Source organism: Sus scrofa, chromosome 8 (genome assembly GCF_000003025.6).
Source record: "Sus scrofa isolate TJ Tabasco breed Duroc chromosome 8, Sscrofa11.1, whole genome shotgun sequence".
In the NCBI taxonomy this organism is placed as follows: Eukaryota; Metazoa; Chordata; class Mammalia; order Artiodactyla; family Suidae; genus Sus; species Sus scrofa.
The window spans coordinates 116302010-116329419 of NC_010450.4; the positions used below are offsets into that span (position 1 = coordinate 116302010).

The following is a 27410-nucleotide window of genomic DNA, read 5'->3' on the forward strand; positions in this document are numbered from 1 at the left end:
GCAGAATAGGAGAGGCCTAAACTCTAAAATCCTCTTTTGTGTGTATTAGTTATCTGACCTTGGAAGAATCGTATAACCTCTTTTTTTTTTTTTTTTCTTAAACATAACCTCTTGAAGCTTTAGTTTCTTCATCTCTAAATTTTTGGAGTTGATCTTCTAATCAGTAAATGATCCCTAGAGTTTTTCTCTAGATTTTGGTTGTTTTAATCCATTATTTTTAGCCTGTCTTCTTCCAAAGTAGAAAGACCTAAATTATTTTCAAACTTAGCGCTGAATGAAACACTGTTTGTTTATTGTTTTTTGGCTGCACCCATGGCACACAGAAGTTCCTGGGCCAGGGATCAAATTTGAGCTACAGCTACGACCCACTCCACAGCTGCAGCAATGCTGGATTCTTAACCCACTGTGCTGGGCTGGGGTTCAAGCCTGCGCCTCCACAGAGACAAGATGAATCATTAACCCACTCTGCCACAGTGGGAACTCCAGTTTAAATTAAAGAATCATGAGACGGATTCCTGGGAACATTGGTGCATTTTTAGGTACTTTAGGGAAGCTGTTAAGTGATATGGCTGAAACTTGAGTGAAAGTCTTTCTGACCCAAAGTCTAAGCTTTTAGTCATTTGGTTATGTGCTTCCACATTAAATTAGATTAGAAAACCATTTGGGTTTCTATGTCCCAGGCGCTCGGATGGTTTTCTTTTTATCGGTCATATAAAATTTCTCGTGAAGTGGTAATGAATGTTTATATTTGGGGAAAGACATTTAAGTTGTCTTTTGAAAGAGATTTTTCTGATACCAGTGCAAAAGGGCTTCCATGTAGAATTTCTTTGTTTGGATTTAACTTATTTTGAAGTGAGTTAATTTCCATTTTTGGGAATGTTAACATGTTTTTAGTACAAGTGTTAATAAAAGAGTTTGTGGAAAAGGAGAGTGGAGAAGGAAAGACATCTAAAATGAAAGATATCATTCCTTAATCTGTGAGCTCTTAAGCATAGATAATGCAGAATGGTGTGGAAAACATGAGACCCTTTTAGGGATCCTGATTAAGCACAACTACTAAAATAATTTTCTTAGCTGGAACTTCTATTTGTGATGCAGAAATATAGTGTGTATTACAGAATGGAACTGTAATTTCTCATGAATATTTATAAAATGTCATTAAAAACATGTGTTCTTACTTCCCACAGACTGTTTAGAGGTGGGCTGTGCACATGTTTAGCCCTGTAAGAGCAGCATCCATAGGAATGAGAGCTTTGTGTGTTTATGTTACTTCCTTTGGTAGCATTCCAAAGTATTGGAAACTTCCTTTTTTTTTTTCTTTTTTCCTATTTTTTTTTTTTTTTTTTTTACTCTCTTCAGACAGAACTTCAAACATGAGCACATTTTCTAGTATCTTTTTTTTCTTGTAAATAATATGGGCAAGGAAATATAGCATTACATTTGTGTTACTGGTTTTTATCTAAAAATAAAAACAAAAAAATCCATAGCTGGTTATATGCTTTCCTCACTTCATGTTGTGGTTTGGTGAAAATAATGCCAATGAAAAGAGCATCTTAATTTTTTTTCTTCTGGATCTTTTTTGTGGACCATGTAGGTGGTTCTCTGTATGGGGATGTGGATGGAAAGTTAGAGATGTGAATGTGTATACAATCAGATGAGTCTCCTCGGGGTGATTCTGATGGGTTTGTCCAGGTTGAGGACTCTGTAAGCTCTGTTTCTTTGCTGGTTGGATCATCTAGTAGCTTTTAAAAGCCAACAGTCAGTGTGTTGTTGTTACCTAGTAATACATTGTTTTTCTTCAGACTGTTCTGAAGATTTTCTCCTTATTTTTGAATATCAGTGATGATTCTGTAATCCATTAAGGTGTTCTTTCCTTTGTATTTATTTACCCTCCTTAGGATATTGTGAACTTCGTGGATATGTTTATCCTATTTAGGAAACTAGTTGCCATTTTCACATTTTTTCATCCCATAATCTTTTGCCTTCGTCCTGAGACTCATAATAAACATTTTACACCACTTTAAAGATTATTATTATATAAATTTCAGGTGTACAGCAGTATAATTTAGCATCTGTATACACTACAGATACTCACGGAGAGATGACCACCACAAGTCTAGTTACCATCCATCACCATATAATTGACCCCCTTCGCTCATTTTACCTAAACCTCAACCTCCTTCCCCTCTGGAAACTACTGGTCTGTATTCTAGGTCTGAATTTGTTTTTATTTTGTTTGTTCATTTGTTTTGGCTTTTTAGATTTTATGAGTGAAGTTATACAGTATTTGTCTTTTTTTCTATCTGACTTATTTTGCTTTGAGGTCACATGGCAGGATTTCATTCTTTTTTATGGCTGAGTAGTATTCCATTGTGTTAAACACCATGTCTTCTTTATCCATTCATCTATTGATGGACACTTAGTTTGTTTCCATATCTTGGCTATTGTAAATAATGCTGCAGTGAAGATTGGCATGTATATATCTCTTCAAATTAGTGCTTTCATATTCACTATCATATGGTAATTCTGGTTTTATTAATTTTTTTCTTGAATCTCCATACTGATTTCCATAGTGCCTTACCAATTTATAGCCCTCCCAACAGTGTTCAAGGGCTCCCTTTTCTCAGCATTTGTTATTTCTTGCCTTTTTGAGAACAGCTATTGTAGGTGTGAGGTGATGGCTCATTGTGGTTTTGGTGTGCATTTCCCTGATAATTAGTGATTCTGAACATCTTTTCATGTGTCTGTTGACCATCTGTATGTCTTCTATGTCCATTTAGACCCTTTGCCTATTTTGTGGGGGGAGAGGAGAGAGTTTTGAGTTGTCTTAATTCTTGATTTATTTTGGATATTAGCACATTATTGGATATATCATCTGCAAATATCTACCCATTCAGTAGGTTGCCTTTTCATTTTGATAATGGTTCCTTTGCCACGTAAAAGCTTTTTAGTTTCATGTAGTCCCATTTGTTTATTTTTGCTTTTGTTTCCTTTGGTTTTGGAGTCAGATCCACAAAAAGGCTGATGTCAGCGAGGTTATAGCTTGTTTTCCTCCAGGAAATTTATGGTTTCAGATCTTATGTTCAAGTCTCTAATCCATTTTGAGTTAATTTTTGTGTACTATGTATTTAGACCACTTTAAATGTCTGCTGATCATTGAAACTCTCTTCACATCTTTTCAGTCTTTAGACTCAGTAATTTCTGTTGATGTCTTCTACTTCCCTGATTTTTCTTCTGTCATATCCAGGTTCTGCTATTAAATTCATATGATTTTTCATTTCAGATTCTCCCTCATTTTTGTATAGTTTCATAGTTTTTATTCCTCAACTGAGATTTCCACATGTTCTTGCATTGTGACCATATTTTCCTGAAAGTCCTTGAATGTATTCATAATAACTACTTTAAAGTCATTGTTCGTATGGGTCATCTCAGGATTGATTTCTGTTGACTGCTTTATTTTTGATGAGGAGTCTCAAAAATGACATATATTTTTGTTATGTATTGAATCACCAGGGTGCTTATTTGTTCTTCAGTATTTGGGGTTTTCTTTTTTATATACAATTTATCTTGCTGTAGATTAACCTGAGGAAGTGTGTAGAAACATGAATTCTGTTTCATCTTTGTCAGATGTTTCTAATTTCTTTAAAGCTGAATGCTTTAGAAGGTTGAGCATTGTTTTTAATTGCTGATAGTTTGATTAATATACTTGAACTGAGTGAAAGGCTTATTTCAGAAATGAAAGTAATCTATTCCCCTCTGTTTCAAATGTTAAAAAAAAATTGGTTATTTGAATTTAACTTAAACATACTAGAAATGAAAAGACTATAAAAACTAAATTGTAATAGGAGTTCCCATTGTAGCTTAGTGGATTATGAACCTGAGGAGTATCCATGAGGATGTGGGTTGATCCCTGGCCTCACACAGTGGGTTAATAATCTTGCACGGCCACAAGCTGTGGCATAGGTTGCCAGTGTGGCTCAGATCTGTTGTTGCTGTGTCTGTAGCTCCAGTTCAACCCCTAGCCTGGGGATGTCCATATGCAGCAGATGTGACCCTAAAAGGAAAAAAAAAATAAATTGTAATAATGTTAGAAATAAAGGTAAATATGGCTATCACTAAATAAGAAATTCATTACAAATTTCAGGCCTGATCTTTACCAGAAAAAAAAATGTGTATTTATGGAAAAAGTTTGTGCATATGTTACATGCTTGTTTATATTGTTTATATATATGCCTAGCTACATTGATTTTTTTGGTAGATTTATACACATTAAAATAAAATAACAGTATTAGTGAAAATATTTAGTAATTTTAAAAATCACTATTTCATATTTGTTTTTGAGAGAGAAATTCATAAAAGGTTGTAGGCTTGCCTCTGAGTATCTTTGGCTACATCAAGGTTTTAGAGGATCGAAGAGATGATAATGTTTGTAAAGAATTATTCCTTATTTTTTAATATATTTTTCATGTATTATTTAATCCTTACAACAACCTTGATATCTTTTCTCCATTTTGATTTTGAAGAGACAAAGTGATATATTTTCCCAAGATGATGCAATCTCTTGAGTGCTAGAACTGAAATTTAGTTAGTTCTAGCTAACTAACTAGAACTGAAGTGCTAGAACTGAAATTTGAACTTAGTGCTGATTCAAAACAGGATGTTTTCTCTAGTTTACCTTATTTCTTCTTAAAAACTTTCTGAATGTTCATTATTTGCTGAATATCTTTGGTTGGAGTTTTGATTTTCTCTTGGGCCAGAATGTTATTTATTAAGTAAGAATGTTTTTCTTTTTTGTTTTAAATAGTCAATTATATAACAAAATTGGGGGTCTAGGTGTGGCTCTTGAGTTATTTTAAATATTTTAAAATATTTGATACTATTTTAAATATTAATAATATCAATAAGCTTTTGAAGATATTTAACACAGAATGTGTTATGATTTTCTCATGCTTAAATTTTTTTGTTTTTAGTAAATAATCACTTTTAAAATCCATTGGTGTTTTGTTATGTCTCTAGATTAAAAATATCTCTTGTTTAATATTTCCCCCTTTATCTCAGTTCATGGGCTGTAGGTATAGAAGGAACCTTATAAGCTCAATTTTTTACCTCATTTACATCATTACTATTTGCTTATTTGGCAAAAAAAAAAAAAAAAAAAGAGTATTAAAGTATGTTTAAGTGAAATCTGGGTGAAATGGAAGTCTTGACAAACACCTGTGATTAGAAACTACTCCTGGGGGTAGGGGAGTATATTTTTTTATAATAAAGATTAGAAAGAAATTCAATTATTGGAGCTCCTATTGTGGCTCAGTGGGCTAAGGACCTGACGTTATCCCTGTGAGGATGCAGGTTTGATCCCTGGTCCCGCTCAGTGCGTTAAGGATCCAGCACTGCTACAAACTGCAGTGTAGGTCTCAAATGAGGCTCAGATCTGGTGTTGCTGTGACTGTGGCATAGGCCAACAGCTGCAGCTCTGATTTTGACCCCTAGCCTGCCGAAAGTGTGGCCATTAAAAAAAAAAAAAAAAAAGGCAATAGAGTGATAAATATTTAGGTGACTGCATTTAGTTGTGTTATAATTTAAATTATTATTTAATGTTACAGACTAGTCCTTTTTGGCTCTTTGATAAAACTTTGCATTTTATGTAGGACCGATCTTTACAAGTTTTTGTTGTTTTTCATTTTTTCATTCATTGGTAATTCTCATCTCAGTTCTCTTTTCTAAAAATATCCCGCATTGAGCATTTGTCACCGCCTCCACACAACGACAATTATTAAAGCCCTCATCACATTTTACCTAAGCCGCCACTCCGTAGCCTCGTATAGGATTTCCTGATAACACTTCTTCTTGTACACAATCTTTTCCCTACACAGCAGATAGAATTCTTCCTAAAACATGTGCTTCTCAGCCCAGAATCTTAAAATAACTTCTCCTTGCAAAGTAAAGGGCAAAGTCCATATGTGGCCTTGGAGTCCTATGTGGCTGCTTCTCTGCTCTCACCTCTTAGTGCTCTTCATCTGCTCCAAACATACGGCTTTCTTACTGTCTTCCTCCAGCGTTTTATGCACACTTGTACCTCAGAACCTTGGTGCTTCGCCTCCCTCCCGGGACACCTCTTCTGCCACTCTGAATGAGTTGCTCCTCCTGTTCATCTAAGAATTTATTGAAGTGCTTTTTATCAGATGCTGCCCCCGACCTCTCACATCTAAAATCCTCTTCCTCCCTCATTTTCCAGAGCAGTCTACATGTGTAGAGCTTTGTACATCTTGTTCTCATGTTTGACTGTTTTCTTACCCACACCTACTTTGACAGCATGTATTTTTAGCCATCTCATTTAGTGGCTTCTTTTAGAACATTGAAATCAATTTTATAGAAATAAAATTTCTTTTTGCTCTGATAAGTCATTGCCTCATATACTGTTTTATAAATATCATAATTATAACAAGAGATATGATTGGCATGAATATTCTGGGAGTAAACACCCTTGATGCTTGCTAAAGCCACAGCTTAACTGGTGGGAGCAACGTGTAGGCTTCATTCTAGAGCTGCCTCCCTGGCTCAGCGTAAAGACCATTGCGAACACTAGTCTGAGTATTTTACAGAAGTAGAGCTGATCAAGTGGATCTTGATTAGAAGGGGTTGATTTGTAGTTAAAAGCAAAAAACTGAAATAAACTTATCTTGGTTATATGGAAGAGCTCTTCTAAATTATTCTAACTTTATTGTAGGATAGTTCATCTTGAAAATAAATTATATAATTGTCTATAATAGAAACTTTCATATGAAATTAATTCCAAGAGTGGAAATAAATGACTACTGGAGAGTTGCTGCTTTTCTTAAAATAAAACATATTATAAAAAATACATCTAATGAAAAAATTCTGGAAAGAGCTAATAGTGATGCTTTTGCAACATTGTGAATGTACTTAATGCCACCAAACCAAATACATAAAAATGGGAAATTTCATATATATTTTCCCACAATAAAACCAGTATAAAAGCACATTACACATAAAGAATAGTATAAGCAAACCCATGATAGTTTACTAACGCGCAGTATAGAAGACAAAGCAGAACTTAGGGAATGAAAGGACTTGTATTTGTATAATACTAGTTCCTACTTTGAATCTTTTACATTTTCCTAGCTGTCGTTTTCTTACGTTTAACATGAACTTACGCTTATTCTTCTCAATTCTCAGTTTTATGAGGAACAAATGAGGTTATTTATATAAAAATCTTTTATGAACTGTAAGTCAGTTTATACATCTTAGGTGGAAATTTTCATATTTTTAAGAGTAATTTGTTGAACTGTCTATTGATAGTGCATATAAAATTCTGGCTTGAGGCATTTGCTTTTGAGGTTTTAAAAATGTTTAAGGGAGTTACCCTGGTGTCTCAGGGTTAAGGATTCGGTATGGGTTTGATCCCTGGCCTGGGAATTTCTGTATGCCTCCAGTAAGGCCAAAAAGAAGGAAAAAAATGTTTATATTGCTCATTTAAATTTTGTGTGTGTGTGTGAAAATGCAGCTATTTTTTTTCCAAGATATAATTAATTGAGAAAAGTATAGCTTATATTGGGAGTTACACTTTTTACTGGCATTATTAAGTGTTCAGGTTTTTTGTTATTAGTGTCTTTTTCTTAACAGATCTTCTTCACACTTTCTGAAGGGAAAGCCCTGCAAGCTGAGAAGGATATTGGATAAGTTAGCTTTTCCTTTCTTACTGAAGTTAGTGTGTTAAAAAAAAGCACTTATCAGAAAAAAGGTTTATGCCGTGGCACAGGAAGTGGTAGATTGGGCAAGGTACAGTGATGTCCTAAGTCAGATTTAAGTAATAGAAAATTATTTATTTTGGATATTGGTTAAAATACTTTTCTGGTTATTCACCTTCAGTGGACTAAAAGGTATTTTTTTCCTCTGAATAAGAAAGGAAAATAGAAATAAGATGTAGGGAAAAAATGATCATTAGGTCACTTTGGAAAAACTCTTTAATAAGATAAAAAATAATCAGAATTTAATTAAATGAAATATTACTAAGTCTCCTATTTTGAGCATAACAAAGAACTCTGGGACCTAGTATACAGTGTATAATACTAAAAATATGTGATTTTAGTCTTTAGAATTTACTGTTTTAAACATCGCCCATCACTTAATAAATATGTACTGATTAGCAGAGCTAGTGTAAGCTGTATTGTTTCAAGTGATTTTTCCCTGAGTTAGTTGTAACATTTCTGCTGTTTGCTGCAGAATTACTTTAGATAGATGTGTGGCCCATTGACATATCTTAAATTTTTAAATTTGAGTGCCTTTAGGCAACATACTCAATCTTCTCTTTGCCCTGGTCCCCGCCATTCCTATGGTCTCTGCCTTACCACACTTATTTCACTTATATGGAACATTTGGCCTTTAGAGACACATGTCACTCTTGCTAAATCTTTACGCAGTAGGCACAAGGGAAGTTTAAAAAGGAAAGGGATAATTTCTGTTTAACCCATACCTGCACCTTTTCCTGTCATGCCTAGTGAGTGGGGATTCCCACAGGGTATGGCTGAGCAACTCCGAAACCAAGTGATCTGTAAATTATCCCTATGAAAGGTGTCATCTCCTGTTTTTAGTTATAGCTTTCTGATTTTTTTCAAGTGCTACTAAGTCTGTTTGTCGCCGTAACATATTGTGAATAAAAGACTGTGCTAAATTTCTCTTAAGCCCCAGGCTGATAGAGAGTAAAGACTTCTAGTTTTATCTAGTTATTTTTCATACTCTTTAAATTGATATTTTTGAAAATGATAAATTCCTTGGGACTCTCTTTTGGGGAGGAGTCTTTTACTAATACAGCAATGTTTCCAATCATTTTGAAATGAATGTTCTCTAAGTGTAATGGTTAAGCTGTTTATGTGATAATAGAACTTAAAAATAAATCCTGCAAATAGTTACTAATTCGAAATGAAAAGGTCTAAACCATCCAGATGTCACTCTATTTAAAATTGCCCTGACCACATTCTCTGTCTTCCTTACTCTGATTAAATTTTCGTCATCAGGCTTCTCACCACTTAAATTGTGTATCTGTTTCTTTGTTGTCCTTCTCTTTCTACTATGTAAGCATGTGAGTCGGGATTTATTTCTGATTAGATTACCATTGTTTCCCTGCTGGGAACAGTGTCTGACACATAATGAGAAACTTACTAAATATGTGGTGTAGGAATGCATGACACCCTTCTCATTCAGCTTTAGTCTGTTCTCTTCTGAGTGCTGTCCTCTCCGTCCTCCCTTCAGTGTTGCTTTAGCCTAGTGCACATAAAACACCAACCCTGATGTTGTAACTCTCCCTCCTCTGAGCCCTACATTGTCTTCAGAACGCATCAGTCCTTAAGCATCTCTCTCTTATCATCTCATTTGAATGCAAATTGCTGCCTGTTTTTTAAAAATTAAACCTGTGAGGTCCTTGAGGAAAAGAACTTTGTTGTCTTCATCTATTCTTTACACCTGACACAGTGTCTGAAGTTGCTCAAGAAATGTTTCTAGAGTGAAGGATGAAGCAGTCATAGGAAAACATGGAGATCCAGAGGTGACAGGATACACGCTGATGATGACGCTGCTGGACTGACTCCCTCCGCCCTGTACACTCCCAGCAGTAGGAGTGGATTTTGAGTTTAACAAAGTCTTTCTGTTTCTTCACTTACAGATATCGATGATGTTAGGAAGTACAAACCTGGTTACTTGGAAGCAACGCTTAATTGGTTTAGATTTTACAAGATACCGGAGGGAAAACCGGAAAACCAGTTTGCTTTTAATGGAGAATTCAAAAACAAGGTAAAGATGATCATCTTTATTTTAAAATATACCGTGATACTTGTATAAAACTTCTTTCACTTTGGGGGTTTTCTTATGTGAATATTTGAATATAGCATGGTAACAGAAGTGCTTTTTACTGACTTTCGTATTTAAGGACATTATTTTATCTTTTTTTTTTTTTTTATCTTTTTAGGGCCGCGCCATGGCACCTTGAAGTTCCCAGACTAAGGGGCGAATCAGAACAGTAGCCACCAGCTTACGCCACAGCCACAGCAATGCCAGATCTGAGCCACATCTGTGACCTACACCACAGCTCATGGCAACACTGGATCCTTAACCCACGGATCAAGGTCAGGGATCAAACCCCCATCCTTATGGATACTAATTGGGTTCTTAAGCCACAATGGGAACTCCTATCATTTTTATTTTTTTAAAAAGTTTTAGATCTCTCGAAGTGAATTCATAAAGCTGATAAATACCTGTATCGGTCTCTTTCATCCATTGGTATTTCCATCTAAGAAAATGAAATATTTCCATGAGTGGGCTAACTCTGTAAATTGCGTCTGAAGAAAACCTTCCCATTTACTATTTTGGAGAGGGGAATTACCATTAATGCAAATCTAAAGGGGTTTCCCTCCTAAGTGTTCATTCTACCGTGACTGAATTAAGCTGCCTAACCATTAAGAAAGCACTTGAATTATCTTAACATAGGATTTTTCTATCCGAAAACCACAGAGTTATCAGAATGTGGCTCTAAATGAAAAAACAGACCAAAGAATTAAAGTCTAAAACATAGAGTATTTCTTTTAAACTTACTGCAGTTATATAAATTTCACATTATAAAAACCTTTAAGTGGGTACTAATAAAGTATGTCTTGAAAGTCTTGAAAGTAAACTATGGTAATGAAAACTTAAAAATTACAGTGTTCTCTTATACAAGAGTTTATTGCTAAACTTGGTATTTTTTTTTTTTTTAAGTACATTAAAAGAACCCTTCAGATCTTAAGGGCTTTGTCTAGCATTTATTAAGTATAAATATAAAACTATTATTTTAGAGTGTATTCTCCTCTCACTTAAGGAAAATATTAGAGTTTCCTTGTTGCCTAGCAGGTTAAGGATCTAGCATTGTCACTGCTATGGTACAGGTTTGATCCCTGACCTGGGAACCATATATATATACTGAAAAGTTATAAAATTATTTTTTATCTTTTTCCTCTAAAATACATGTTTTTGTGTTTGAAACAGTACAAATTTCAAACCTACATAGTAAGATTGCCAAGTCATGAACTTATAAAAGAATGAGGTAGTTTGAGGGTTTTTTGAGTTTGATTTTTTTTTTTTTTTTTGGATTTTGTCTTTTGTCCTTTTAGGGCCGTGAGTTTGATTTTGACAAACAATTTTTTTCTGAATGAAGACTAGGTCATTTTATGTTGTTTCAGAAAGTAATCATTTTATGCATTCCTCTTTTTTCTTTCTTTCTTTCTTTTTTTTTTTTTTTCATTTTATGACCACACAGGCAGCATATGGAAGTTCCCAGGCTAGGGGTCAAATTGGAACTGCAGCTGCTGGCCTAGGCCACAGCCATAGAAACACCAGACCCTAGCCACATCTGTGACCTGCACTGCAGCTTCCGGCAACACCAGATCCTTAACCCACTAGATGAGGCGAGGGATTGAACCCATACCCTCACGGATGCTGTGTCAGCTTCTTAACCCACTGAGCCACAGTGGGAACTCCTATGCGTTGCTTTTTATTTCTGCTATTTAAAATATTGAGCCTAACTTAGGAAGATCAAATTGTATCTCTTAACATAGTTGAAAAGATAGCTTGCAGTGCTATAATCTAGATTTTTTCTGTCCACTCCTTAAAGCAAGTGCTGGAATTGAATAATTGAGTCTAAATAATTGAAATTATCTGAATAATTTGGTTAAAAATATTTCCTTATAGTATCCAGGTAATAAACTGGCTTTTTGTCTCTTACCTTAAGTGACTCTCAGCACCCTGAGCATTAAGCCATCCCCTTCATCTCAGGCAGCAGCAGACCTGAGGGGAACGTTTTTAGAAGTAAATTTCCCCTCATTCAATCTCAGTTCCCAAGATTCTCTATTTCCATTCTTACCATAATGTGTTTAGTTGTCATTGAAAGAGAAAGGAGCCAGTGTGAATTAGTTAATACATAAGGACTCTGCTTAAGGAAAATTAGCAGCATTTTGGGAAGAAAAAAATCTGAAGTATTTTCTGCTTTGGAATAATAAAGCAAGATTTCCTTATTAGATGGTCTTACTACAACTGTATGTATTATTGATTTTGTATTTTTAGACACCATATGAATTCATACTAAGAAGAAATCAGAAAATGTTAAGATTTATTACCTTTGGACTATAGATAATCTAAAAGGATTATGCAGTTAGACTGCTTGCAGCTTTGCTGATGATGAAATTAATAGGTTTATCCTTACTTACAAGCCAGATACTAAGCTAAACACTTTACATACATCTAATTTATTCTTTTAGCAACTCTGACTTAAATCAGGGTTTGGCAAACATTTTTATGTGAAGGACCAGATAGTAAATATTTTAGACTTTGTAGACCATCTGGTCTCTTTCTCTGTCACAACTACTTAGTTCTTCCATTGTAGCACTAGAGCAGTCATAGGCCGCGCACACATGAACGGGCATGGTTGTGTCCCATAAAACTTTATTTACAAAAACAGGTGGCAGGGAGTTCCTGTTGTGCCTCGGCGGGTTACAAACCCGACTAGTACCCATGAGGATGCTGGTTCAATCCCTGGCCCTGCTCAGTACGTTAAGGATCATGCGTTGCTATGGCTGTGGTGTAGGCCAGCAGTTGTAGCTCCAATTTGATCCCTAGCCTGGGAATTTTTAGGTGTGGCCCTAAAAAGCTGGGGAAAAAAAAAAAAAACACGTGGCAGGCTGGATTTGGCCACAGGCCCAAGTTTGCCAATCCTTGGTTTAGATTATCTTCATTACATTCCGTATTATCCCCTGAAGAAATTAAGACAGTAAGATTAATAATTGTCACTGTCACACAGCTAGTAAATAAGGATGTCAGACTTTATGCTCAAGGTTTGCCTAATTCCAGAGCTCATGTTCGTAACAATTAACTGGCCTGCTAAGAATGGTTCCGTGTTGAAATAATGATGTGATTTCTGTTTTTGGTTTGTAACTAGGCTTTTGCTCTTGAAGTTATTAAATCTACTCATGAATGTTGGAAATCATTGCTTATGAAGAAGTGTGATGGAGGCCCTATTAATTGGTAAGAATTTGTCTTTTCTATGTAATGTTATATTATTATTAATTGATACTAAAGAGTCATATAATACTACTCAGATCTGATTTTTTTTTTTTAAGAGAATTACATTTTCTTTTTCATTTAAAAAATGTTTACAATCTGACATTGCTGTGGCTCTGGCGTAGGCCTGCAGCTATAGCTCCTAGAGGTAGACCCCTAGCCTGGGAGCCTCCATTTGCCATGAGTGAGGCCCTAAAAAGACAAAAGACAAAAAATTAAATTAAATTAAATTAAAAAAGGTTTACAGAGCCCCTAGTTATAAGGCATTACCAGGTGCTAGGCACTCAGAAACTAGGAATTGACACAGTCCCTTTTCCCAAGGGATTTATACTTTAGTGGGGGATATCGTCAAGTAAACAGGCATTTAGTTATAATACATTGTAATGTATATAAATATGGGTTAAAAGGAACAGTGACTTTTAACATGCAAACTTATGGTTATTTAATTTGTGTGATAACTATCATCATTTCTTGGTAAGAACAGTAAAAAGTCTTCTTATCCAACATGATCTGGGTCACCAGCTGATTGATTAAGGGGAATTAAACAATAGTAACATATATTTTGCTTTTAAACATTTTATTTTGCTTTTAAACATTTAAATGTCTATTTACTTACCAATCTTTGGATATAGGGCTAAGACCTTTTCTGTATAGATTCCGTGGAGGTCATATATGGTCTAAATTAATATATAATAGAAAATAAAGATCATGTCCTTAACTCTTCATACTTTAAAATGCTTATAAATTTTTAGGGTTCTATTTTTCTAACCTTTTACCGTTGTCTTACCCAGACCTGATTTAACACCAAGTTTTTACAGTGGTTACCTTTACTGAGGCTCAGTGGTATTTACAGCCTTAGTCCTTTCAGATCTTAGTGTTCATAGAAGCAGTTCTCTTTCCATACTCCCCTTCATCGATGAGCGTAATTACAGCATAAATTACGAAATTATGGTAACAAGGGCAACTGACATAAAAGGTTTAGAAACAAAACCACGGACTCTTGGTAAGCCTAACTGTAGAAAGCAGAAGTACACAGAGAGCAGAGTCCTACTCAACTTCCCTGTGCTCCTCTCTGAATCAGAAGAGGTTGGGAAGCTATTCACTCTTTCAGCTGATACTGCTTGAGGGTCTCCTGCCAGGTACTGTGCTGATATTAGGATTATTGCCGTGAATACAATGAATATAGTCCCTGTCCTTTTGAAGCATAAAGTCTGGGAATCAAGAGAGACATTACAGAAATCATCAAATAAAGTAATACGGAGTAAAGGATGAGTCCATCTCAAGGAGTATTTTACCTAAGTCATCAAGAGGTTTGTTGCCCCTGAGCAAATGCTGGGCGTGATCACTTCATGCTCTGTTTCACTTGCAGGCTAGAGGAACAGGCCAACAGGTTGGTCTCATCCCATTTTTCTTGTCTCTTAAATAGACCAGTCTCTTCTTTTCAGCACAGTCTTGAACTTTAGGTAATTGTTTGTAACTTAAATAGTACAATTTATTAATAAGAAAACTGAGTATATTTAAATGTCACCTAGCCCTCACTCTCCTAGTAGCTCCTAGACTGAACTCTTCTCTATGGTCAGGTATTCAAAATCAGATAATAATGTGATGAGCTCCTCTAAAAAGAAGGGGTCTCTAATTGTCCAGAGAGGTGTCTGCTTGTTCTTCGCTTTCATCTCCTTCCTAGTGATACTTTCTGAAAAGCTTTTGCAATCTTTGATGGGACTTCTTTGGTTCCCAAGTTTCCTGAACTGCATAGCTAGTGTACATTTCAGGTTAGTTTTTCTATAGCTTGATATCATTCCTTCTGTGCCAATTCTAATTAGCTTTACTATCTCTATGCTCTGCAGTCGCTTTGTTGTAGCCTCCTAGGTAATGATAAGGATTATATTAACAGTAAGAATTGACTGTTCTTGAACTCTGTATTACTTTTCAGGTTCTAAGTGTTTTGTATGTGTTACCTAGTATTCATTATAAGATGCGTAAAATTATTACAACCATTTCACATGTGAGGAAATTGAGGCCATAGAGAGAGTAAGTGACCTGTCTGGGGTCTCACTGTGTGACGGAGCCAGGGTATAAGCCAAATTTCAGACCTACTCTCGTAACAGCTATATTCTCATTCCCCATTTTCAAAGAATACAATAAAATAATTCAGGATATAAGTTCCTGGATATAAATTTTATGCATCGAGATAATCTGAAGTCAAGATCTTCAGTCTTTCAGCTCATTTTTGTCCATCTTAACTTTTTATCACTACTTGATCTTCAAAATATATTCATAATTTTTTATTTCCTCTGTCTTTACCTAATGAATTGCTTCTCTCAGTTCCTCTAAAGGTACTCTTTTATTAATTAGCAAACCTCCCCCTTTCCTTTTTAGCTTGTTTTCCCCCCTCAATTCAGTTTAGGTCTGAGCTGAAAACATTTATCATCAATGGCTTTGATTGCGTTAAGGTTTCTTCCCTCTGTTCCCACTTTGGTGAGAGTTTTTATCATGGCCTGGTGTTGGATTTTGCCAGATGCTTTTTCTGCATCTGTTGAGCTGATCATGTGGTGTTTGACTTTTCTTTTGTTGATGTGGTATATGTGATTGATTGATTTGGTATGTCGAACCATCCTTGTGAAGCTGGGATTGTGGTGTATGATCTTTTTTATGTGTTGTTGGATTTGGTTGGTTAAAATTTTGTTGAGAATTTTTGTGTCTATATTCATCAGAGATACTGGCCTATGATTTTCTTTTTTGTTAATATCTTTGGTTTTGGTATTAGGGTGACAGTGGGTTCATAGAATGTCTTTGGGAGTGTTCCTCTTCTTCAACCTTTTGGAAAAGTTTAAGAAGGATGGGTATAAGTTCCTCTTTGTACGTTTGGTAGAATTCGCCTGTAAAGCCATCTGGTCCTGGACTTTTGTTTGTGGGGAGTGTTTTTATTACATATTCAGTTTCATTTCTAGTGATCAGTAAAAGTGCTTTAATTTTTTAACTCACAAACTGTTACATTGCAACTATCTCCTGTTTAATATATTTCTATAGTACTGTCAGAATTATCTTTGAAAAATACAGGTGGGATTGTCATTTTTATGCTTAATCTTCTTGTGGCTCCTTCGATTATAGGATCTGATCCAGTGCTTCTCTACATGAAACAGTATGTCAAAACCTACTTTTCCAGCCTCATATTCTGTCCTTTCCTGTCTCATTGTCTTTCCCCCATGAATGCCTTCTCATTCTTCAAGAATCTGTTTAGATGTCACCTCCGCAAAGCATTTTCCTTTCTTCTGGGCAGAATTAACTGTGCTCTCATATTACTACTATACACTCCTCTAGGTAGAACTTAAAGTGTTTTATTTTTTTTTATGCTCTGCATCAGGTTTGTACCTTAGCACTAGTGGCAGGATTTGGCATATTATAGGTAGGTTAAACATGCTTACTGAATTTTAAAAATTATTTAGATTAATTTTTTAAAAAATACATTTTTTTCACATATATATATTCTTTCAAATTGTTTAGGTCTTGAAATTGTTTCTTTTACCTTTCCAGAGGAAGATGTATTTGATTTATATATGAATAGCTCTAATTCTTTTAACATTAGATAGATTTACTTCATTGTCAGTTTTCTTCTACCAATTCTGAAGGTTATGGTCCCAAGTCATTGTCATTCTTCTCTCTTTAAATTTTCTCTCTCCTTTTTTCTTGACAACTTTGCTTTAGAATGAAAAGCCTTGACAAGTGCGAATCCTGAACACTATCTTTGAGGATTCTCATGAAGTGTGGGCCTTTGTCTGATTTAGGATTATCCTGAAGAAAATCATCTTCTCTTTACTAAAAGTCTGTACTGCTGGCCTGTAAATTTCATCTTTTATTTATCTATTACTTGCAGGTGATATTCTATTTCTTCTTATTTAATCAGTATTCTGCTCTATTAGATATATATTATATACTTTTTATTATTTTTAAATGAAAGTTAGTTTGTTGTACACAGAAAGTTTGGTATGATCTTTTGCTCTCATGTCATGTTGCTTATTTCAGTTCAGCAAGATTGTAGGGGAACAGTGTTTATTAGAACAAAATATTTTGTGCCTTATTATAAAAAGGAAAGCAACACATTCTTGCTAGTTTTTTTTTTTTTTTTTTTTTTTTTTTTTTTGTCTTTTTGCCATTTTTTGGGCCACTTCCGCGGCATATGGAGGTTCCCAGGCTAGGGGTCTAATCAGAGCTTCAGCTGCCAGCCTACACCAGAGCCACAGCAACGTGGGATCCGAGCCTCGACTGCAACCTACACCACAGCTCACGGCAACGCTGGATCATTAACCCACTGAGCAAGGCCAGGGATCGAACCTTCAACCTCATGGTTCCTAGTCGGATTCGTTAGCCACTGCGCCACGATGGGAACTCCACTAGTTGTTTTTAATCTCATAGTAGCCACCATCAGTAGTTATCTTTCCTTTAAGTGATTATACTGCTTCTCCTCTTGTAGGTCATGGTCATAGTGGGAAAGCTAGAAAGAACGCTAAATACTGTAATATCCTTGGGGGCTCCATGGGTCAATATTGTGTCCCCAGCATCTAGAAATGTCCCTAACACATGATATAAGAATAATTTTTTGAATCAGTAAATAAATATGAATCAGTCTTAACTGTTTTTATATAAAGGCTAACTCAAGAGAAAATGAAAATATTTCTTGATACATGCCTGCTGTTACATTCAAAGTAAAAATCACTTCATTAAATCTGAGGAAAGTATATTGCAATCCATACTGCATTCTCTTCTTCATTAACTAAAAGGATGTTAGTGAGGAAGGTGGCTGTTTTATGGCAATAAAACGCTTTAAAAAGGGGCGGCGGGGTGGCTCCTGGAGAAATAGTAACCAGGAGCTTTGTAATCTCTCCGTTTGTATCGGTGTATCAGGCACTTATCTCCTAAGTCCATTTGTATATACCTTCCATTTCATTCTTAAACAGCCATAGTAATGATTTTTCCAAAGTGAAAAGTGGCAAAGCCTGTTGACTTTCCTTGGTTCTACTGGTTACTTGTCAAAATATTATATTGGGGGTATTTTAAGACAATTCAATTTTTAAATGTTACAGCACTGGTGTTAGTATTTCTTTCTTTTCTAATATTTCTGTTGATGGTTTTTCTCTGTTGTAGAAGTAGAGAATTGCTTTAGAAATAGGTTGTCAGGTTTAACGCCCACTTAAACTTCAGATTTTAATATAAATGTCTCATGCAATTCTTGGGACCTACTTATACTAAAAAATAATCTGCTGTTTGTCTGAAGTTCAGACTTAATTGGGTGTTCTGTGTTTTATCTGGCAGCCCTATTTAGGGAAGACTGTTCTTTCAACATCATTTTCCCAGAACTCCCAAGGAATCTTTCACTTTGGTGTAGTTACAATGTTAAAAACTTTGTATATAGTGTATTTAGTGTACACCCTGCTTTCTTCAGAGGCTAGCGCTTAAGACTTTGCAGTATCTGATTGTTTTTTGCCTTGCTTTTTTTTTTTATTAATTTAGCTTTGACTTTCTTTAGAGAAACATCTAATGTATAAGGCCTTACCTTTTTTCAGTTTTTAGCTCACTTAAACATGGGTTGTGGAGAAGAGAGTACAAAGTAGTTTAGTGTTGAAGATGATAATGCCAGCTTTCATCAAACATCATCATTCATGCCAAGAATGAAAACATTCCATATTTTGAGTCTGGAGAAAAAGCAAAATGACCACTTTCATAATCGCTGTATACCCAGTGTCTGATTGCAGACAGATGTAGTTAAAACGATAAATAAATAACCAGACAAGTAGACAGATCTTTTTATCATATATAATCCCATTATATTTCACAAAGCCATTTCCAAAATAAAGATCCACTTGGGGAGCATGCTTGCCCCTGTGCATGTGTGTGCATGTGTGTTTCATCTATTAATTATCTCCTTTAGGATCTGCTAATCATTTATTCCTTCAATTTTGAAAAATTAATTTGACTTTAACTCTCTTCTCTACTACCTTTCTCTGTTATCCATTTTAATGTGATTTCTTTGATGAAATTTTTAAAAATCAGACTTAATACACTTGAGCGGAACGACGCCTTTGCTTTCATCTAGGAAATAAATATGTAGTGGGTAGCCCGCTTGCGGAAGTGACATGCTAGTAGTCTCCATTGAGTGGGAAGGCTTTACTGGTCATGGGAGGAGCTTCTGTCTGTGCCGTGCTGAACTTCTTCACTTGTACGAAAACTGGGTTTTCATGTCGATATGGGTTCCTCTTATCACTCTTAGCTTTATTGTCCATACTTGTCTGAAAAAGATTCCACGACAGCTTTCTGCAGCCAGTTACAATGTTTATCACCTTCCTTTCTTCCCCATGGTCATCATTCTGTGGGCCAAATTTGGTTATTCTTTTCTTCAGTAAAGTTGAAAGGTAGTGGAATAGACTTTTGTATATACCAGGAGATTATTTAAGTTTGTGTACTATCATTTGATTTTTTTAAAAAAAATTCTTGAGTGTGCAATACCGTGGAACACTTTATATTTACAACTTTGCCTAAAGAATGTACAAGAGGATTCCCATTGTGGCACAGTAGAAACGAATCCAACTAGGAACCATGAGGTTGCAGGTTCGATCCCTGGCCTCGTTCAGTGGGTTAAGGATCAGGCATTTCCGTGAGCTGTGGTGGCGGTCACAGGCGCAGCTCAGACCCTGCGTTGCTGTGGCTGTGGCGTATGCCGGCAGCTGTAGCTCTGATTCAACCCCTAGCCTGGGAACCTTCATATGCCACGGGTGCAGCCCTAAAAAGCAATAGATAAATAAATAAATAAATAAATAACAATATACAAGAATCTCAGTTGTCATTTATATTCACCCTGGTTCTTTTTCAAGGTATCTTAATCAAATTCCTGTAGCGCTGTAGCGTTCAGGATTAGAAGATCTTGTCTCATTTGGGGAAGTGGGGTGATGAGTGAGTGAATGAGTGTGTGTGTGTGAGAGAGAGAGAAAGAGCAAGAGATTATCAAGTGAGATTCAAAAGCTCAGTAACTATTGGCTGGGATCATACTCTCAAATGTAAAGTATTTGAGGGTTGTTTTTCTTTTTTGGGGACTGCTCCTTTTTTATGCTATTAAATAATAACATTCTCTTTTTCCCACCAGCACAAATGTACAGGTATGCGATAGCCCTTTCCACTGCTCTCAAGAGGAAGCAAGATCATTAGTTGAATCGGTAAGGGCAAATGTCCAAGGCATCCTTTAATCTTATAAAAAAATGTCATTGGGAAGTCTAGCAGAAACTCTGAAAAATCTAACAGTGAAATGTATGCAGTCTTTTAGGAAGCATAAAGTGTAAAAGTAACATTAAAATTATTTTTTTATCCAGAGAATTTAAATAAAAGACCTTAAAATCTTTTAGTTGCATTTCCATTTTCTAAAGTATATTTATCATTTCACTAACTTTGTATGATACTATTTTTCACCAGTTTATTGTTGTTGAAATGCGTTTGTTGTCCTCCATACTGTGCCTGTTCCCATGAATTATCCACCGTCCAGTGTCTGAATTGTGACTGGCTGCTGATACAGGCGTATGTATTTTGGCTCAAGAAAAATGAAATAAATAAGTCTCTTTTCCTTTTTTTTCCCTGCATTTAGTTTGGTTACCTCACAAGCTTTTCTTCTTCCAGCTAAGAAGATACTCTTAGATTTTTACATGTCTTAGTGATAATGCTGCTCAGAGGCAATTGAATTTATTAGTAATGTAATGCTTGATTTGGCGACCACTAAATAAGAAAATTCAAATTTAGGCGGTCAAGTAATATTGCTATGTAAAGTTCGTTCAGGAGTGATTTTACAATAGAAATCCCATTTATAAATTTAGAGGGCTTTTGTTTGTTTGTTTGTTTTCCTTAAACTGATTATTAAATAGAAACTAGTAGATTTAGATTTTTACTTCAGTAACAACAAAAATATTTGCTTATAATAGCAGCTTTGAGTTTTTTGTCCTCTAATTCATCAACTATTTAACTAGTGCCTGCTATGTGTCAGTATTCTAGGGGCTGGGAATGCAGTGTTAAACCAAAGATACAAAAACCTCTCTCTTCCTATAGCTAACATTCCAGTTGGGGGTGATGGATAATAAATAAATGCACAAGTGAAATATATAGTGTTTGTGTGTGCGATAAATGCTGTGATGAAAAGTAAGCCGGGGAAGATAAAAAGTGCCAGGAATGAGATGGCAGTTGTGATTAAAAAGGTAGCTGGGGACAGCCTTACCAAGGAGAGGACTGACCTGAGTCAAGATTTGTAGAAGGTGAGGGACTGAGCCGTGTGACTCTCCGAACGAAGAGCATTCCAGGCTGCAGCCCAATGGCCGTGAGGCAGGTGGGTCCCTGACCTGCCCAAGAGATAACCTAGGAAACCAGAGTGGCTGGTGGAGTACAAAGAGTCCAGGGGAGAAAGGAGGAGATGAGATTGGAAATGCGTGGATCTGCGGTAAAAGTGGAGGCAAAGTATTATGAAAAATCCTGTAAAGTACCCTGTAAAGACTATCTTAAGAATTTCACTTTTTATTCTGAGTAAGATGGAACCATTGGAGGGTTTTTGAACTTAGATTTGAACAAGATCGAACTGGCTGCTTGGTGAGAACCAGCTGTAGGGAGGTGAGGGGAGGTGCAGGGGAGCTGTGAGAGTAATGCAGACTGCAGTAGCAGTTTATTTTATCCAGGATTTCAAATTTATGTCTATGTAGATTACATTCTGAACTTAGTTCTCATCAATATTTATTATTCTTTCAGAAAAAAAATAAAGGAAAATGGGTAAAACTTCTAATCTTTGTTTTAGTAGTCTCTCACTGACCTCGGATTGACTATCGACTATTCCATTTATTTTAGTTTTGGATTTATAAATGATATGATAGATACTTATCTTAAAATCAGCTGCACGATTAAAGTTTCTATTTTACATCTTTTTAAAAAAAGTATTCCCTGTCATATTAGTAGAAAAGATCTCTTAGAGGAAAATAAATTGGAGAACATGGGTATACTCTAGATAGTCAGATTTAGGGAACAAAATTAGAATTCAAAAACATTAACATCCAGCTTTAATTATTAATTACATGCTTTGGTAGCTAAAGGGATTTCACCTTTAAAATTTTATAACTCAAAGAATTACTCTATTAGTAGTCTCATTAGTGATTCAGAAGCCCAGATTAGGTAACACTTTCTCATGAAGATTTTATCAACTTGTAATAATGAAATTTTTTGGAGTCAGAGGATTTTGACTTGGTATTTTATCTTTTCAGAACCACATTGAGATGTTTGAATCAGAATGGGTTAGGCATATGTTCCCAGATCTCTCTCTTTTGCTATATACCGAATGTTTCACTGATTTCAAAGTATTGTCAGCATTTGTTTGTCCGTTGCAGGCTCACAGTAACTTAAATGTTAAAGTCATCCATCAGACTCGTTCATATTCAGGCCGCATTAATCCTGGGCCTGTATAGAAACAGATTATAACCCCAAGGTTCAAGTGAGCTTAGAGTAAGTGAACGCATTCTAACAAGTTAATCAACTTAGATAATATTATCTTTTTTTAAAATAAAATTTTAGGAGTTCCCGTCATGGCTAAGTGGTTAACGAATCAACTAGGAACCATGAGGTTGCGGGTTCCATCCCTGGCCTTGCTCAGTGGGTTAAGGATCTGGCGTTGCCGTGAGCTGTGGTGTAGGTTGCAGATGCGGCTCGAATCCCGAGTTGCTGTGGCCCTGGCGTAGGCGGCAGCTACAGCTCCGATTCGACCCCTAGCCTGGGAACGTCCATATGCTGCGGGAGCGGCCCAAGAAATGGCAAAAAGACTAAATAAATAAATAAATAAATAAAATTTTATCGAAGTATAGTTGATTTGGTAATAATATCTTAAGACAGACATGTAGATGTTAAATTAAATTTGAGTTTGAATTAATGGTTAAAACAAGGCCAGATATTAATAGGCATTTTTACTTTGTATATTGACAGAATATTCAGGATGAGTTTATTAGGTGAGATTTTAGGATAAAATAATTGCTTTGGTGAACAGATACTTTTAAAATACTCAAGGATAAGTAATGGACTAAACTTTTAAGTGATTAATAGGACTGTTGCAGGAAGCATATACTAGTGAACATATATTGATCAAAACACAGTTAAATGTAATAGCATTGAAACCCCTCCCAATCACTAACTAGTCACTCAACAAATAAAAAATAGTGTCACCATAGCGAGAAAAATAAAAGTCACCAAGCTGATGATTATTTGGAAGCATTTTGGGAACAGAATGGAAAGTATCTACATAACTAATTTGTCATGCTTAGTTAGATGTCTTAAAAGAATAGTTGATCTGAAGAAGATAGGAAGAATTGAAATGGTCGAGAAGATTATGCCACAGCCACAGCAACGCAGGATCTGAGCCTCATCTGTGACCTACACCACAGCTCATGGCAACACCAGATCTCTGACCCACTGAGCAAGGCCAGGGATCGAACCGGCATTCTCATGGATACTAGTGATCCATTTTGCTACACCACAATGGGAACTCCTGGCAGCTTTGTTTGTAACAGACAAAAATTGAAAACACCTCAAGTGTCCATCAACAGGTGAATGAATAAACAAACTGTAGGATGTTCATATGAGGAAGTACTCAGCAATAAAAAGAAATGAGTTATTGACACATACTACAACATGGCTGAATTTCAGAAAAATGTAGAGTGAAAAAAGGCAGATGTAACATGCATATTGTGTCATGCCATTTATATAAAATTTTAGGATATGCAGACACCAGTGTATAAGGATGCAAAACAGTTGATGGGTTGGAGGGTTTAGGAGAGAGCCAGGAGAGAGGGATTACAGCCCCTTTTATTACAGGGACAGGGAGAAACTTGGGGATGATGGTAGATGGGTTTATTATCTTGACTATGATAATGGTTTTTGAGTTTGTGTGTATATGTCAAAACGTATGCTATACACTATAAATATGTTCCGTTTGCTTCATAGCAGTTTTAGTCCAATAAAACTTCTTTAAGGGGGATAAATGGTTTGTTCTGGAGTCAGACTGTACCCAACCAAATCCCAGCTCTTTTATTCATAACTTGAGGCAAATTATTTACACCTTGGTTTCCTTATTTATAAAATGGAGCTAGTGATAATAGTATCTTCCTTGTATAGGGGGCTTTTGTGGAGAATTGAATGAGATAATCCAGGTGAAATGGAGAGCAGCTAGAAAGTGTTAAGTAAATGTTGAATTTTGTTGTCTCTGTCGTTATTAGTGCTGTCAGGTTAATTTTCCCAGAGAGAAAACCCTTCTGTTCCAGTATTTTGAATGCTTCCAGTGATGAGGATATCACTTCTTCATAAGACAGCCTGTTCCATTAGTGGACAGTGGAAAAGTCAACCTAACTAATTTTACATCATTCTACAAGAACTGTCCTATTTTCAGAGACTTAAATAGGAAGAAGGTTAGGGAGAAAGAGTAAGTTAGTTTCCACAACATAATAACTTATTGTAATACTTAACCACTTCTCCCATCTGGGAATTTTTTTTTTTTCCTAAAGTTCTCCTACATGCTTCTGCTTAAGCATTTTCTTTGCATTCTGCTCTCTGAGAAAATGGAAGCCCTATGAGCATTATGCAAAGTTGGGGGAAGTTTGAATTGGTTAATCTTGTAAGTTTCTCTAATATTTGGTGACCATAGTCAATTTACTAAAAAAAAAAATTGAACTTTGAAAGGTCCCATACGCAAACTCAGTGCCTGTAGGACGGAGAGAAAGAAGCAGCCTCACTGCTAAAGGAATGCTTAGTTTCAGGGACCCAGTCCCATGATACAGTGAACCCTTACTTGCGGTGGTGATGGAGAACATCCCCAAATGGTAAAACCTTCTAAAACTTTGAGGCTAGAGTGCCTCCCAGAGGAGTCTCAGTAGCGTCAGTCCAACTTGGTTTTGCCTTCACAAGAGCAGTCTCAGACAAACCTGGAGCCCATGAGGCTGGGAGGTGACAGTGCTGGTGGTGGGGGGATGCACAGTGCGTAGTCCCGTGAAGGAAAAGAGGAAGCGGGAATTTCAGCTTTTATTAAAAGGATTATTCTGGAGTTCCCTCGATCCTTGATTCCCTTTTTTGCCTCTTAAAACTTCACTGTATTATGTACTCAAAGATGGACAAAGGAGATGAAAAATAAAATAAAATTTTTTAGCTACTAGCCAATTACACACATTCTTGAAGAGGAAGTAGATTAAACTATATAAACTTAAAATATATTTTGTTTTTGGGTAACTAGGAATTGGTCATATTTCACTGGTTTCTTTTTGTTGTTGTCGTTCACTGGTTTCTAAAAAATCAGAAATGTGAAAATAAAATGAATATAGCTAAGGGAGATTAAGAAATAGAGAGATTAAGAGGTACTAAACTTGCAGTTACAAAATAAATGAATTATGGGGATGTACAGGCAAGTGAATAGTCAGATAATGTTGTAGTATCTTTGTATGGTGACGGATGGTAACTAGACTAATCATGGTGATTACTTCGTAATGTATAAAAATATCAAATTACTGTTTTGTGCACCAGGAACTGACATACTGTGATAGGTCCTTTATACTTTAGAAAAACAAACACAGTCATAGAAAAGGAGATTAGATTTGTGGTTATCAGAGTTCAGGGTGGGTGAGGGAGAATTGGGTGAAGGCAGTCAGAAGGTACAAACTTCCAACTAGAAGTACACATTAGGGATGTAATGTACAACGTGATAAGTATAATTAACACTGCTGTATGATACATGTGAAAGTTGTTAAGAGAGTTAATCCTGAGTTCTCATTACAAGGAAAAGTTTTTTTCTTTAATTTTGTATCTGTGTGAGATGATGGATAGGCACTAAACTTACTGTGAAAGTATCATGATGTATATTAGTCAAATCATTATGCTGTATACCTTAAACTTACACATTGCTAGATGTTAGTTATATCTCAGTAAAACTGGAGGAAGAAAAAGGTGAATATAGAGTAACTGCCTTAGGAATGAAGGAAACATAATTCATGAAGAAAATACATAACATAATTTAATTCTTCTGAAACCCTGCTGCACCTGAGTAAAAAATCAGGAACTTTTTTTCTGTAAATTTTTTTTTTTTTTTTTTTTTTTAAGAGCTGCACCCATGGCATATGGAGGTTCCCAGGCTAGGGGTCAAATCAGAGCTGTAGTCTCTGGCCTATGTCACAGCCAGGTCCACACTGCATCTGCAGCCTACACCACAGCTCATGGCAATACTGGATCCTTAACCCACTGAGTGGGTCCAGGGATCAAACCTGCATCTTCATGGATACTAGTCCGATTCGTTTCCACTGAGCCACGACAGGAACTCCCTCTTTTTAATTTTGAATACTTATAATAAAGTGAAAGGACATCAACCTTCATACACAGTAAAGCAAGATTTTATATTGGTTCAGTGTATCATGTTTGTTAATTAATTTGAGCAAAAGTAACCTGCAGGTGATAATGCTTGTGGGAACCTGAAGGAGCACAGAGCAGTTATATTCATAGTTCCTATTAATTTAAAATACAGTTTATACATGAAGAGGGTCAGAGGCCAAGGCCAAAGTAAGCCTTCTTTGGTTAATAAAAGAGGAATACTTTGATCAGAGAACAATAGATTTGTTTGAAAGGAATTAAAGGTAAATATTCATGAGAAGTATTTTTGGAGTGGGAAAGGGGAGGGGATAGCACTTATAGAATGAGAGTATAAAGTAATAGTTTCCTGGAAATTTACCTTAGACGAGCAGAGGATACCCACGTACTTCCCCTACTGAGAAATTAGACGCAAAGAACTGAAAACCCTTCGTTTCTTACAAGGAAAGCATCAGGATGGCGACTCCTGAGGATGAGGGTTGGAGTTAGGTCTCTTTGAGATGCTACTCTTTGCTTTTCTTTGTTCTTCCATTTTCTATAAGCAAGTGTTATATTTGTTGATGTGTTTAAGAATCAGGAAGTCACTGACAGTAGGGGAAGAGTTAAATAGCTGATTTGCATCAAGAAGCAGTTGTTTTCAAATTTAGATGTCTCTCTGTCTCTCCTTTGGCGTATGTTAATATGGAAAAATGTAAAAAAAAATTTACCCCCAAACTTTAATAGTTATTATCTGAGTGTTAGACTTAACTTGTGATGTTTTCTTTTATATAAGGCTTTCCATTCTGAGTATATTCTACCAACTAAGAAGTATAATTTCAGAGTAAAGAAATAAAAACATCCTGGGAATTATTTTTAAAATGTAGTATCAAATGTTCTAGCTAGAGTAGTTTGTCCATTTCTTTTCTGTA

At 35.8% G+C, this 27410-nt stretch overlaps 1 protein-coding gene across 3 annotated transcripts in view; it reads left to right on the forward strand.

Annotated features, from left to right (window-relative positions):
* PPA2 (pyrophosphatase (inorganic) 2) overlaps positions 1 to 27410 on the forward strand; it is an 84317-nt gene that overhangs the window by 52479 nt on the left and 4428 nt on the right. For all 3 annotated transcript variants that reach the window (XM_021101713.1, XM_021101715.1, XM_021101714.1), the window contains 3 exons: positions 9680 to 9807; positions 12980 to 13065; positions 20237 to 20306. In XM_021101713.1, the coding sequence (XP_020957372.1) occupies positions 9680 to 9807; positions 12980 to 13065; positions 20237 to 20306 (284 nt within the window). The remainder of the gene's footprint in view (positions 1 to 9679; positions 9808 to 12979; positions 13066 to 20236; positions 20307 to 27410) is intronic.